We start from the raw sequence: 15,344 nt of genomic DNA on the forward strand, positions 1-15,344 counted from the left end.
CTAGGCAAGGAGTACTGAGGGTCCATGACTACAAAAACAACGTGAAAAAGACACCCTCTGCGTTTGAGTGTTTTTACACTCTCCACTCCCTCTAAAGCTAAAAAGCATAAATACTGACCAAGGTTGTAATATTGGTTTTGAGGCAGGTTTTGAGTTTGGCCAAAATGTTCAACTTTGGTGTTGTTGAGTTGATATTAATTGGAACTACCAAAACCGGGCTAGTCAGAACTTGGTTCTCCCTCTCTCTCTCTCTCTCCTTCCCCCCCCCCCCCCCCATTTTCTCTTTCTTTTCTTGTACTATTGAAGTATTTGAAATATGGTCAAAGCTTTGGTATAGATTTTAGGTTTCATGTCTGAAGTATTGAAGGCACACACACGCTTCTTGGTTATCACAACACATTTAAGTCATTTATATTGATACATGAGGTTCAATTATCGCTTTATAGTAGTCATTACCTTTAGAAGTTACTCGAGTGAAAATAACACGAACCAACTTGAGACAAAAGAAAAAGAAAAACCTAGTTCATCATGATTATCTTGTTAGATCTTTGCTGTGCCCGTTATATGGACATCAATTCGATCTTTACGTGACTTTAAGATGGTATTTTATTCGAGTGTTCATCAAGATATTGTTGATAATGCTTTTTTTTCCAATCCATCTCGTCAATCAACCACAGCTTAAGTGGGTGGTCGCAATATTGACCCAAAAGGAAAAAAGGAAAAAAAAAGAAAAAGAAAAAGGAAAAAAGAGAGAGTTGGTGATATCAATCTTCATATGGCAACACCCAACCTGACTCAACCTTGATTTTAACCCATTGAAAAATAAAATATCAAAAATGTGTTAGTGGCTTTGGTCAGATTTGAATTCTTAACATTTGAAGTCTCGAGTCTTTACCAACTTATCCCTCAAAATTTTTAGTTGAATACTGAAATCCAACTAATGCTTGGCAAAAGAGTTGGGATCTGACGTTCAAGAATAATGAGGAACTCGTACAAAATAGATCTTCATTAGCAGCTTCCATCATCTGGTATTTATGGAAGTGAAGAAATGATCTTATCTTTAATAATATTTCACGGTCTCCAAATGAGGTTATTTTTTGCAGCTGTATTACTTTCTGGTTGAATTTCCTTCTTCAATACGTCTTCTAGCAATATAGTGACTGATTCTGAGTGACAGCTAAATTGGGATGTAGCTTGGGCCTTGGATGGAAGATCATAATCAAGGAGGAATTGGTGCTATTAACAGGGGATGATTTGGGCAAGAGGTGTCAATTGCAAGATATCCTTTTCGTGGAAGCATTAGCGATGAGAGCGGGTCTTTTCCAAGCTTCAGAAATGGGCACTCAAAAGTTAATTGTGGAGTTAAAATTTTCAAATATTATCAACCAGATCAATCAGCTCTCTCCTCCAACAACTAAGGTGTTGTTTGGGATATTCATTGTTTACTACAATAATCTTTTGATGAATCATTTGTTTTTGTTCCAAGGAAATTCAGTGTTGTTGCGGATTTTTTGTCCTTAGTTCGAGCTCTCGAAAGTTTGATCTCTTACCAATCTGTGGCTTCTGAAACTATAATTCAAATGTTACTATTTGTAGGAGTTCTTATTCTCAATAGATTTTTGTTTTTCAAACCAATTCTTCCCCGGGTTCCGTCCGTGCCCGCTCCTCGTCGAATCCGGCAAAAATAGAAAAGCAAACTAAGTTAACCACCGATAAAATATCCGATATTGATTGATAATTGTTACGATCCGAATCCGATTATCATTTTAAGAAAAAGGTTAAACCTCCGGCAAAATTTGGGCGCCGACCCCCCCGGGGCGGGCGGCAAAAGCCCACACAAAAAAAAAGGGGGCCCCCCACCCCCCCCCCCCCAACAAAAAAAAAAAAAAAAACAACAAAAAAGGGGGTGAACCCCCCCCTTGGTTAGTTAGGGCTAGTTAGGGTTTTTATTAATACCCGTAAGACAAATAAAAACTTGGTTCTCTTTTCACTTGAGTTGGTTGTATGTGTTAGATCAATTAAGATTTAATGAAAATTAGGTAGCAACCATCCAATGGTGGCACCACCATGTGAGTAACACTAGTCTAGCAAAATTCCTCCCGTTTGGTCAATGTAGGTTGGTAGAGTTGTAAGAGAGAGGTCATGGGTTCGACTCTTACGAACGACAAAGCTCCCTCTCGAGGATGTAATCGAGATGTGCGTAAGCTGACCGGGAGGAACCTAAGATCCCAAAATAATAATACATGAGAAAATACTATATTGCAATTTCCCACCCCATCATCACATCCCCTGCTTTGTTTTCCGTTGCAGGATCGATGTATCTTAGGACGGAAAAATCATAAAAATATTTTTTTGTGATTTCCAGGTTTTCCCTTTCAAGTTTGGAACCAGTCCCTGATGAAAATCAAAGATTTTTCTGACTTCCAGGTTTTCTGCTCTCTATCATGTATGGAACCAGTCCCTGAATGGTAACCAATTTTTAAATAGAAGGCACCTTAAGCCATAGCTATCGCTCCACTAGTCGGTAGCGCAACATGGATCTCTCTATCTTCTCGCGGCACATATCTCCTCTTCCCCATTCTGTGCTGTCATATCCATTGAATAGAGCTTATTCTGCTTCTTCTCATTCGCATCTTTCATTTTCCTTCTTCATTCCTCAAACCAGAAAATGCTCTTTATGTGGCTTTAGAACTCTCGGTCTCCAAACCTTCTGTTCTTCCCAAACAGTCCAACTTGAGACTAACGAACCCGAAAACACCCAATTCGCCTACAAGACCAAAAGGAAGAAGAGAAAGCTAAAACCCAGCTTTTATGAGCAAATTTGTGATAAATGGTCTAAAAAAATTGGTTCTCAAAGAACTAAGTTTCCATGGCAAGAAGAACAACAACAAAAAGAAAAGAGGAGGAGGAAAAACCGGAAGTGGAAGAACAGGAAGGAAAACCCGCGTTGGCTGACTCAATGAATTTTGCTTTGGGGAATCGGTCAGTTTCAGCTCCCTGGACTCATGGGAGCAAGCCCCGTAGAACCAATTCTTACTCTGCAGCAGCTGAAGTTGATAAGAGCATGTTGACTGGTTTGGGAGAATTTACTGAAAAGACTAGCCCTAGTATGACTGGAATCCATAACGATGGAGGTCTGGAGGAAGAAAAAGGGACCGACGAATTTATGAATTCTGTTGCTAATGTTGATGAGGAGGAATTGAATGGCTTTAATCAGGAGAGGTCTAATTCCGAAGAAAGTGTTGGCGTTCGAGTTGGCTCTGGTGATAATGGGGACCTGATTCGGTTACCATGGGAGAAGGAGAGAGGCTTAGACCAGCCCAGGCGGAGGAGGAGCCACACCGAACTGGCAGAAAAGATGGTTCCTGAAGCTGAATTACGGAGTCTGAGGAACTTGGCTTTGGGGATGAAGGAGAGGATAAAAGTTGGAGCATCAGGTGTCACACATGCTTTGGTGGGTTTTATTCATGAAAAATGGAAGAGAGAAGAAGTAGTGAAACTAAAGTTTGAAGGGCCACCTGCACTTGACATGAAAAAGATCCATGAAGCTTTAGAGGTAAGTTTGTTTGTTGGAATTTTCCTTTCCTCTCTCTCTCTCTCTCTGACTCGGAACTAAGAGATTAAATGAACAGGTCTCCTCCTTGTCATCCAGATATTGGAACATTGTCTAAGTTGACGAGTGGGAACTGTCCTAACTATGTACATAATGAACACTTCTCATATGTGATGCTAATAGAGCCATTAAATTTGTTATCTCTAGCGGGAAGGCTTTTTGCTCTTGTATAACAGAAGGTTCTTGTGGAGGGGGGTCAGTTATGCTATAAGCAATTACAGAGAACCAAAATATTTGAGATATGGCCAGCTTCAAATCTAACTTTACCACCATATATGGTTGTCAATTGATTATCATGAAGCCAGCAATTAATTTTTGTTGGGTATGTTGGATCAGCCCTCTGTACCTCCTGAAGGTTTTTTGAGATATAATAGTGCCATCATTCATTAATTTAAGCCATCAGTCTGGGGCAGCAAGCACATGAGATACTTGGCTTCCATCTAATTTCCTGTGCTGAATTTGGATGGTTTATAGCTGGTATTATATATTTATCGGAAGTCTACAAAGAGTGAAAGAAGATCTAAGGTCTGACTGAAAAAGTGCCTTAGGCTTAGGCTTCTAAACCTTTGATTGGTCTTCCAGCGATTTCCCAGTCACTGAAGTTGCTTTGTTCTGAGACTTCATTTGTTTGTATTCATGCACATGCATCATTCTTTTTAATTCATTTGCTTCCCTCTTCACCATATTTCTCTACTCTCCCCTAGGTCTGTGTGATTGCAGTTGTCATTGATATGCATAACCTTTCTACTCTCTAGCAGAGTGATACTGGAGGTCTGGTGATCTGGAGGTCTGGCAGCTCAGTTGTGTTGTACAGAGGAATGGGATATGGGCTTACTTGTGTGCAATCCTTTAGCAAAGAGAAAGAAGCTATTCAAAATACTGCCCATAATTTGGAAGATTCAAAGATTGATGCCTACGTGAATGTAGGAGCAAATGATGATGTTGAGACTAAGAAGCCATCGAATGCTGGTCTTTTGGTATCCTCTACTGCTTTGTCTGATGAAGAACTCATGGATAGAAGTGATATAACCAACTTGTTAAATGAACTGGGTCCACGTTTTGGTGATTGGTCTGGCCGTGATCCACAGCCTGTTGATGCAGACTTGCTTCCTGGGTTCATTCCTGGCTATAAACCACCATTCAGACTCCTTCCTTATGGGATCAAACATTGTCTTAGCAACAAGGAAATGACAAGGTTCCGAAGGCTTGCAAGGACGGTGTCTCCTCATTTTGCATTAGGTATGTGCAGATGATGCATGTGTTTATGAATTTTAATTTCAATATTTCAGGATATTTTCAGATGCATATTTTCTTATGCAAATTAATTGTCATAGGACGAAATAGACGACTACAAGGCCTAGCCATGGCTATGGTGAAACTATGGGGAATGAGTGCGATTGCGAAGATAGCCATCAAACGTGGCGTACAAAATACCTGCAATGAGAGAATGGCAGAAGAACTCAAGGTGAGGAATGTGTGATATCATGCTTCTTTCTCATGGTCCAGAATAAATTATAAAATATAAAAATAAAAGAATTTGCAGAATTTAATAGTTTGTGACCATTCAGCAGCTGGCGTCACATAGATAATGAAACAATAGGAATGCACAATCTGAAATAATTCTTTGTGAAATACTCCCTACCCATGAAGAGTTGTTATTTTATCAAAAGGCTGACTGCCATGGCATATACCTGGTGTTGTACATTGGCCAGAAGTAATATATCAAATATGGAAACTGACCGTGTATCTTCCATGATAGGTAAACCTAGGCATCTGTGCAGATTTTTGTCCCACTTGGTGTGTTCTTGTAAGGGACCTGCCCCATTCTCATTGTTTCATTGGCATGTGGGACTTTTTTTCCTCGTAAATTTGAGATAGTTTAAGCCTTTTGTTTTGGATGAAATTTATTTGGAAATTCCGAGTGGAAGTCATATTCTTATTCTTTTAATGCTGATGTAAATGTGAAGAACAATTATTTTATTGCGTGTAGTCTTTTAAGGTCTGCTGCTAGAGACGTTTATATAGGAATCTCAAAGAATGCTGTTATCACCCCAGCTAACAATTTATGCGTTGCCAGAATTTCAGCTGTCATTTTAATTTTTCAAACAAAATGTTGACACGTACAAAATCCTTACCTGTAGAGGTGCAGCATTGCAGTGTGTTCTTAAATTGGCTAGTGTAATATGCATTATTCTTTAAATATTTGATTCTGCCACTGCATCTTGGAAAGCTATTACTACTCATATTGTTTTATTTCACTTCATTTATGCAGAAATTAACTGGGGGTACACTTGTCTCTAGAAACAAGGAATATATTGTCTTTTATAGGGGCCATGATTTCTTGCCACTTACTGTTACGGCGACATTGTTAGAAAGACAGAAATTAGCAGAATCCCAGCAAGATATGGAAGAGCAAGCACGACAGAAGGCTTGCAATTTAATTGTTTCAAATGTCAAGGCAGCAAGAGGTCCATTAGTTGCTGGTACCCTAGCTGAGAGCATGGCAGCAGATGCTCGTTGGGCAAGTCTACCAAGCAGTGAGGAAATGGAGAAAATGATGAAAGATGCAGCTTTGGCAAGACATGCTTCCTCAGTCAGCTACCTTGAAAAGAAGCTGAAGCATGTAAGTGACAACCATCCCCAGAAGATTGATCCATTAGACACTCATGGATGCTATCACCCATGTCAACAATTTGAATTTTTTTTTCTTGTTTCCTTTTTTTGGGGGATTTGTGTTCTGACTAATAATATGCCAGGCACAAGAGAAAGTCAGGAAGGCAGAGAAAACTTTAGCAAAGGTGCAGGAGTTTCTGATACCAGCAGAGCTCCCAACTGATTTGGAAACCATAACTGATGAGGAGAGATTTTTGTTTCGTAAAATTGGTCTAAGTATGAAACCCTTTTTGCTTCTAGGTAATTGTACCTACCCTCTTTATGTCCTTTGCATTCTTTGGTTAGTGGTTCTTTGGACAGTCAATATATGCATATTTGATATTTTTAGGGAGGAGAGAAGTTTTCGATGGTATTGTGGAAAACATGCACTTGCACTGGAAGCATCGGGAACTTGTGAAGGTAATTGTGAAAGGGAAAAGTTTTGCACAAGTCAAGCACATCGCAATCTCTCTTGAAGCTGAGAGTGGTGGTCTGTTAGTTTCTTTGGATAAAACTACCAAAGGTTATGCAATTGTTTTCTATCGTGGGAAGAATTATCAACGCCCACATGCCCTGAGGCCCCGGAATCTATTAACTAAGAGGCAAGCATTAGCCAGATCCATTGAGCTTCAGAGGCGTGAGGTAAGGCCATAACTTTTTTATATCTATTCTTTGATATTGAAGTTTGCTTTTTCTGATGATGAGTTTCTTTTTCTGAGTTTATTTGCAGGCTCTGAATCATCATATCTCAGAACTACACAGTAAAATTCAGATGCTGAAATCTGAACTAGTATGATTTCCTTTTGTTTGAAAAAAAAAATTGTGCTAATTAATGCCAAAGACAGTTTTTTTTTTTTTTTTTTTTTTGGGGGGGGGGGCGGGGAGAAGATAATTTTCTACTAATCATTGTCTCCTTATGTCTCTTGTCTTTTGCTTTAATTTTGAAGGATCAAATGGCTGCTATCAAGAATACTGGGGATAAATCAGTTTACTCTAGGCTGGCTGATGCTTATTCTTATTCTGATGACGAAGATGACTATGATGATGATGATGATGATACAAAGGTATTTCATCGTATATTGCCTATACTTTGGTGCCTTGTTGTTGGAGTATAAAAGAGGTTGTAATGCTCGCTTCAAATCACAGTCCCCTTTTTCCTGGTTATATGAACCTCCTGCAATAAATACACATTTGGTTTTTTCAATCTCAGTTTATTTTAATTCATTTTTCACTAATAAATGTTAGAAACTTATAATTTTTGTTGCTATCTCTGATTCTCTGCAAATTCTTATCACATGGAAATCTGAATGTGGCAGTTCAATTGATACTCTATAATATGGCACATGCCTTAAATTTGATATGCTTTTTGTATGTGATACAAAAGGAAATGGGCTGTTTTCTTTAGAAAATTGCACCCCCAGTAACGTGGATGCATCTTTCTTCCTGCCACAGCCTAGCCTTTTTGCAACCACTTGTCATTTGTCCTGAACCTTAATTTGCAAGTTTTATAAGGTTACTGATGTGTTTGGGTACTAAGCCTGTGTCATGGGAAGTTGATTTTTTTAACGTGTACTTAATTTGGATATTCTTCGTTTTCATCCAGCGTTGACCAGGTTTTATTTTGTCTAACAGGAAGAAGGTGAAGAGGCATACCTTGAAACGTATGATGCTGGTGATGAGGATGGTGACACTGAAAATGAGGGTCCCTGACAAGTAACCAATGCCATGAGGCCCCTGACTTAACACATTCCAATTGAAGCTTGAATGAGCGTAAGAAAATCCATCAATCCATTTGTATCTATTATCTGGAAGATTGCACGAGTAAAAGAGTTAAAAGCAATTTAAATTTATCTTACAGGTCTCTGAACTTAATCTATGGTGATTGGTGAATGCCTCAGGTGTCAGGGTTCGACTCAAGGTTTGCTTTCTGAGTCACGCAAAATTTGCCATCTTGTACTGGTGGCACAATTTTATGTTTTTTGATGACTTCTAATTCAATGAATGAAGAGATATAACAGTTTATCATCGTAATATAATGCTCTACCTACAGTGATAGATGGTCTAATCTATCTAAAGAGTTTCTCTGTTGATGGAACTGCAGAGCTTTTTTAGCAATCACTCTTGGTGTTTGATAGGCCCAAAATATCTCAGGTGTACAGGCGCAAGAATAGGAGAAACATGGGATCATTACTAGCTGTTACAGGGGATCACTCCCAGCTGGACACAGGACAAGATTAGCTAGCAGGGACGGGGGGCAAAGAAAGACTGGGGAGCACCCACACCTATTGCACACAACAGTAGGAGACAGGAGGTGGTCCGCGTGGGAAGAGGGAAGTGGTGGAAGGGAATCGGGTAGTTAGGAATGTTTTCTGTTATGTAGGGAAGTGGGAGAAGGGGAGGGGTATGCTTGAAGTCAATGGAGTGGAGCAAGCTGGGTTTGCTGCGGGGAGAGCTCAGCTCTCGGGTGACTGTGGGGGGTTGTGGTGTTTGTGCTGTATCTCTCTTGTAAGTTGTTTTGCTGTAATGAAAGGAGTACTTAGCCTGTAATGGTTTTCTGAAGTTAATGATGAAGCATTTCCATCTTTTTATTCTATTCTGAGTTTGTTGTGCATTTCTGTGAATGTTTTGGGTGCTGCGTATATCTCTTAGAACCACTAACTTATCCAGGGTCTTAACAGTATTTTGAATGGAGAAGTGAATACAGAATTGCATGGTATTGCAGTATTTCATTCCTTTTTTATTTGTGAATTGAGGAGTTATATGTTTGGTTGATGAACAAATTGTATGATAGGGTGACCGTTGGGTTGTAAAGAAATATATATACTATATGGATTAAAGGAGTCAAGACATCCGAATTCAATTAGGATCCTTACAGCTATGGTAATTTAATAGTAAGTTGTTATCTTTCAAACCAAGATCTCTAGGGTAATTAATGTTGCCATCACCATAGTTGGTTTGTATATTACAACATTTGGCGCTTAGGTATATTCCAACATTTGGCTCCCAGGCACCTTTTATCATCCTCAACAGATTGACCATCTCCTTTTCCCTGTCCAAACTTGAAACATAGTAATGATGATTTAAATGCACGCTAAAAGTATAAAAATTCTAGTCCCATATATAAGATTTTATCTCACAGCGCACTTCTGTTATGATCAGTTACCTCTCTCTGACCTGCTTTAGCGGCAGTCTCGTGCACTTGACGCTCTGATACTAATTTACTATCTTGCAGTAAACCTGAACTGCTGAACATTGCTGGCATTGAATGACCATGGCTCCAGATTAGCTCTTGGGTTTTAACTCCACAGTATTTTAATTGGGTAATCATCAAGATAGTCTTCCTAGAATTTGATTTTTCCTTTTGTCGCAGCTTATGATGGGAATGAAAGATTCATAACAAGATCCTGATCGGTTTAGGCTGCTGAGAAGATGCAAAATGCCTCTTCCATGAGGTGCAGGAAAACCCTGCCTTGCTGGCTAGTCTTGGCATGGTACTGCATCACATTGGGTGTAAAAGGAGATCTTTGAAAGGTCACCAACTACACTTGGTCACTAAAATGTGGGAATTCTCAATTCAAATCTAGCTTGGGGCTACAGCTGATTCAACCCAGTTCTTGTGGATTCACTCTAGATAATGAGCTTACTACGGGTTTCCCAATTTCAATCTCCACGAATAAGGGATTGCTGAGTTGAGTGGGGAGAGGATAAACAGAAGGTAATAAAACTTCATCAGTGACAGCCTCAGGTACTGACTCAGTACTTAAATGAGACCCATTATGCAGAGTTTGAGCAATCCTAGCTCTGCTAAAATGGAGCAAAAATCATACAAAACGATGCTTCCTCTCAAGCTCAAGCCTGATACTGTTGATCTGATCTCATTCATTGCCTTTATATGGGATAGATTTCTCCCTGGCACCTCTTTGTGCCATGCAGCAACTTGGTTGGCTGTCACGGTGGTGAGGACGTCTATATCACATTTTATCCATGACACGCCTCTCACTGACAAAGATTTTGCAAAAAGATATATTACCTCGGTGCTCAAGATTCTGAGAAAATTGCAAAAAGATTTATTACCTCGGTGCTCAAGATTCAGTCAGGGCAGAGACTACAATACATATGAGAATCATGAGATTATCATTTCTTGCATTCTACGTGTCTGGACAAAGAAGCAATCGCCTCATGATTTGTCTAAAAACTTCAGAAACAAAAGATATCCCAATGAGAACAAGAATGTTACAACCAGAACACTACCAAATGATTTTCCAAACTTGATCATGCGAAGTATATGGTAGAAGGCATCAGTTGAACACTCTATTCACAAGTTTTGCTTTCCAGATCATGTCCCACCTGAGATCAAAAGAAACATAATGAAAATTGAAACAGAAAAAAAACTCTTAACAAAAACCAAATCAAAGCACCTCAATATCAAGATACTGACCTGAGTAACGCCTTGAAAACGATCCTCTCTCTGGATCAAACCATTTTCCCGGACATTAAATTCTTGGATTCATCCATCTGTACATTTAAATTAATCCAATTTTGTAGTTGAATCAAAACCTGTCCCACTATAATACATTCACTGATACATTTAGTTATACATTTACTCATCTTTTCATTCAATTTTTTCATGCCCGCCATTTCTCTTATTAAATCAATATCTCCTGAGCACACTTCTGATGCCAAGGAAAAAACAGGTTTTGAACAGCGTTCGGTATTTTCTCCATCCTGTAAAATACCCCCCAATCACCTTCTTATAACTAGGCCTCTGCTTCACAACTTCCCAGTATTTTGTTAAGTTAGGCCTGCAAAGAATATACTCATCTTCCAAATTTAAAAGCATAATGCGAGCCAGAACAGGAATCAGCATAGCATCGGCCAAAGTGAACTCATCACCTCCAAGATATGTCGTCTCATTCAGCTGTGTCTCCACATCATCAAGAAGTTGAACCAGCTGGTCCTCACACTGCTTTACCATATCTGGATCTTTCAATTTGTCTTCTGTCTTGTACGCAGTTTTAAGCTTAAGATGGTAAACACTAGCTAGATCTGGAGCCTCAGCCATTCGAGCAATTATTACCTGCCTAATGAATTTGGAAACAAAAAGTCGGTACTTCTCAGGGACGTGAGAGAGTGTGAACATCTTGGGGTTCCAATTTTGTATCTTTTGCATCCATTCATTAACATCACTACTATTAACTAAATTGTGATGAACCCCCGAAGAGACTAGTGCAACTCTTTCTATGTACCTGTGAAGAAAAACTATATCACCTTGAGATCTTGTCCTGCTCCTGTTAACTTTCTCTAGAAAAGAAAGTCAAAAGATGAAGTGGGAATACAACTTACTGCATTATCTCAATTGTATCATAGATGATGTGAGAACCATTCTGGAAAACAGGGAGTTTTGCGCTTGGGTTCATGCGAAAGAAAGACGATTCCATGTTCTTCCCTGTCAAAGGATTGACGTGGAATGATGTGTAATCCACGGCATTCTCTTCCAAAGCAAGCCTCACCTTCTGGCTATCCAAGGAGTAAGGATGATGATATAGCTGCATAATTATTTTAGTATATGCCTATTGATTGTTATTGTTTGTCTCAGAAAATGGGAGTCTGCAAGTCAATTTTTTGAACCTTCTGGCCAACAAAACAATGCTTCAGCAGTTGGGATCTCTGTAATGGCACTCACCTGAGCAAATTAACAGAATAGGGAGAGGTTCAATAAGTATATCCAAATTAATTATAAATAATGATGAAGACTGAAGACAGTGAAAGGTTACAATATTCTGGTGCAGAAATAAATGAAGTAAAAACCCTAGAATGACTACACAGAGAAGAAAAGCTACATTGCCAACTGATACCCACTATTTATTACAGCACTCTTCCCCTGCCTCAACATAATGCTTACCACACAACTACAGCTCAGGATAGTTGGAGACACTTCTATGAGAAGCCAGCGTTGGAATTTCAGTTCACCTTTAAAATCTTTGAAATCAGATCAACATAATTTGTTTGATATTTGTTTCACAGGACACCAGATTTCAAGAAATATAGACAAGGCAGGCAATCAGTCTGCTTGGACTGATGACTGCTGGGAAGAGCACTGTTATGTGTCATACCATCCAAAACATTGACCAGCGAATGGATACCAAAGTTCAAACTACCTGAGAGGTTGGATTGTCAAAACTGGATGGCTATAACCAAGTAATAGACTTGAAGCTAAGAACTCCGTTGTCAGATCACAATACATGAACCAGCAGACCAATAACACTTGTTGCTTGTAAAAAATACTTTACATACATGTTAAAGCTTAAAAGTTAAAACCATATTGGGTAAGCAATTGGACTATCCAGACAAGAGCAGCAGCTTTTGCTTGCTGTGTTTCCATAACTGATCCTTGATACGAGAATACCAGTATCCCAAACAGTATATACTAAAAGGGGGGAACAATCAAGAGTTAATCCAAAAAAAAAAAATTAATATGAAACTGACGAAGTCCCAAATATGGTAGCTTAGTGCAGCCTATGATAAGTTTTAAGCTGACAAAGATTCACAGATTAAGCTAGTCTGGTATCTTCAATAAATGAGACCTCTTCAGGGTCATCAATATCTTTTAAACATAATTCTCTACATCATTGTAAAGAGAACAGCTTTCAGAGAAAATCATAATACTAGTTTCACAGACAGAGTACCTTTCCCAGCAGCTGGCAAGATGAAGATGTTATAAACACATCAAATGAGTCACTGATAAGAAAAGAAAGAATATTTGAGAATGCTCACAAACCATTTCTGGTTCAGTATTGATTGGTGCAGAATATACAAGGCAGTCCAACTTTCAATGCTATCATGTGGCCAATAATATTAAAGCCTAAACAACTGCTTACAAACAATAATATCCCTGTATAGAAAAAGAATGGACCAATCGACCATGATAAATAGCCTCCCCACGAGTTGGAAGTAAGGTTACAGAACTTATCTCCCCATATCCATAGTGGCAGGAAGCTTGCGCACCAGATATGCCCTTCTGTTTTTCCTGACTTTCATAATGAACCACGAAATTCTCTCAAACAGACTCCCATATTAACATCTTAAAATGAGCCTTCGATTAAGATGCATACAAAAAGGAAGTCATCGTCATCGACGATATAGAGATAAAAAGAAAATCAGACTGCTCTAATACAGAAGGAACCAAAAGTATCTTTGCTGCAGGTCCAGTAAGTAAGGCTTTGATCTAATTTGAAGCTTGATTTGAAGCTCTCTAGATGATAATAATGCTATGAAACTAAATCTGCTAGTGGCACCTGTCTAGCTAGGGCAACAGTCTAGTACGACTAAGATGCCCCTACTAAAATTCACTGGGAAAACTCAAATTCCATTTATCAGTTCTGTTTCTTCATTTTCTCAAGGTGCAAAACTCATGTTTCTATGATATATCTGCATAACGATGCTGGTTAAGTCTTTCATCTATTCCTTCCACGTAAAACACAACTATCAAACAAATCAATCAACAAAACAAGTTCGTTCTAAAGCAAACCAAACTTTATAAAGGGAACCAACAAATGGATCCATTATGTACTTCATCCGCATTCAGGTGCTCCAAACGTGATTTAATGAATCACAATACCTTTAAGAAAGCAAATAAATTCCTACAAAAACCCTAGATACCAACTTTCCATCGCTGAACTGAATTCCATAAAAACAATCAATGCATCAAACAACCAAATTTGCAGAACTATGATCTGACAATACAGTTCAAATTACAAAATCAACAAAAATGACTGCTAGTGATATAATTGGAACTGAAATCCAAAACCCATCTCAATTCTCAACTAAGAAGCAAAATTAAAGAAACTAAACCCAATAAAGTTAATATCGAACTAACCAGGAAAAAAATGGTAGCGTGTGTTCACAGATCAAAAGACTTCATAATTCTTTGCTTTTAAGGTACTTTGTGCTCCCTGTCCCCTTAAAAGGCTAAATAGGTTATAAACGATTCATAAGTGATAGCGCTTTTGCTGCTAACCCACCGGAAGTAACCTTGAAGCAAAAAAGGTTTCTACAGACAACTAGAAAGCTTGGACCAGAAAAAGGCATTCCAGTTTTCCACAGGGGATGACAGTTAAAGAGAGTTGGAAAGATTGACTTGACGAGGGAGACTGAAAAAAGCCGATCCTGTGTGTCTCAGGTTGCATGAGTAGCAATGGTTATCTAACCAGATAAGAAAGAAAAGCATCTTTTAGTAGTTGTAAGTCCCATGATGGTCTCTTCTTTATGCAATTGGTTCATCATGGTAAGCACCGAGTACTTGCAGCTGTACATGATCTTTAAGTTTGGTAATCTGGTTTTAGATTGGCGAGTCTGCATGTGCGGGGTCGAGAATAATTCGTGCGCCGTCCACCTTAGGGTTTATAATAAAGGTGAATAAATTTTGAATTATTATATTTGATAAAAAAAATTGAATTATTTTTGCCCTGTGATTTTTTTTTTTCTCTTTTAAGAAAGGGCTATAATAATTCTTTTCTTAGTTATTTTTGTTAGTAAAGTGATTCTTTGCTTTGAGAAGAAAAACCCTTTCAAATGTTTAGTTTGATGGAATCGACATTAGGGTTGAGATGATGAGAAACAATGGCTTCTATAAAATGTCATTGGTTTTCAAGGACAAATGGAAAGAATCGGATCGTATTAAAGGTTTTCCAACCAAATAGATTAGAATTAGGGCTTTCTAGCGTGTAAGTTGCACTAGTTTGGATTAAAACATATAAAATTCACTAGTATCTTTTCCAAAAAAAAATGGTCGGTATCTACTCTTGAGAATATACATTTGATAAATAAATAAATAAAAAATTCAAATGAGGAAGCTGAGTCTTGGAGGCATACAAGGCTCCATTAATGAAGGAATAGAAGGGTGGCTTTGGCAAACAAAAGAAAAATAAAAATAAGAAAGAGGAATGGAAGGGCCAAATCTCACTTGGGCTTTACAAAAAATGTTTGAGTCCTTTATAAATAAGGAAGGAAAGGTAGCACGACCTCATTCGACTTGAATTTTCAAATCTCTTTTAAATTTAATTTCAATTATTTTATTTAC

The 15,344-nt window shown here is 38.5% G+C and overlaps 2 protein-coding genes across 4 annotated transcripts; one reads left to right on the forward strand and one right to left on the reverse strand.

Moving 5' to 3' along the window:
• The first annotated feature begins 2,308 nt into the window (after positions 1-2,308).
• On the forward strand, positions 2,309-8,854 carry LOC149008887 (CRM-domain containing factor CFM3, chloroplastic/mitochondrial-like). Its single transcript, XM_089163471.1, is given in 12 exon segments — positions 2,309-2,895; positions 2,898-3,556; positions 4,369-4,852; positions 4,948-5,078; positions 5,886-6,236; positions 6,370-6,526; positions 6,615-6,907; positions 6,996-7,055; positions 7,213-7,329; positions 7,898-8,035; positions 8,124-8,183; positions 8,417-8,854. Coding segments are annotated over 10 exon segments (2,691 nt in total). The 5' UTR covers positions 2,309-2,534; the 3' UTR covers positions 7,976-8,035; positions 8,124-8,183; positions 8,417-8,854.
• Positions 8,855-9,612: 758 nt separating this feature from the next.
• On the reverse strand, positions 9,613-14,360 carry LOC149008888 (Glutathione S-transferase family protein). 3 transcript variants are annotated; one of them, XR_016174745.1, is made up of 4 exons: positions 14,142-14,360; positions 11,609-11,948; positions 10,704-11,511; positions 9,613-10,612 (listed from the first exon to the last, which is right to left on the reverse strand). XR_016174745.1 is itself a non-coding variant. In XM_089164143.1 (3 exons), exons 2-3 carry the CDS (start codon positions 11,815-11,817, stop codon positions 10,917-10,919), a joined length of 804 nt encoding a protein of 267 aa, XP_089020269.1. In that variant the 5' UTR covers positions 11,818-11,948; positions 14,142-14,360; the 3' UTR covers positions 9,613-10,916. The 3 variants fall into 3 exon arrangements, 1 of the variants encoding a protein (XP_089020269.1); XR_016174746.1 differs by lacking the exon at positions 14,142-14,360 and adding an exon at positions 12,952-14,135; XM_089164143.1 differs by having other exon boundaries at positions 9,613-11,511.
• Between the last annotated feature and the right edge of the window lie 984 nt (positions 14,361-15,344).

This window comes from Hakea prostrata, chromosome 7 (genome assembly GCF_041222555.1).
Source record: "Hakea prostrata isolate BN-2017 chromosome 7, UWA_Hpros_2, whole genome shotgun sequence".
NCBI classification, from domain to species: domain Eukaryota; kingdom Viridiplantae; phylum Streptophyta; class Magnoliopsida; order Proteales; family Proteaceae; genus Hakea; species Hakea prostrata.

Bases quoted from the DNA above. Each gene is read 5' to 3' on its own strand.
- LOC149008888 (XM_089164143.1), bottom strand. From the start codon at position 11,817: ATGCAGCTATATCATCATCCTTACTCCTTGGATAGCCAGAAGGTGAGG. The intron at 11,512-11,608 runs GTAAGTTGTATT...TTTTCTTCACAG, and splicing joins GATACAATTGAGATAATGCA to GTACATAGAAAGAGTTGCAC.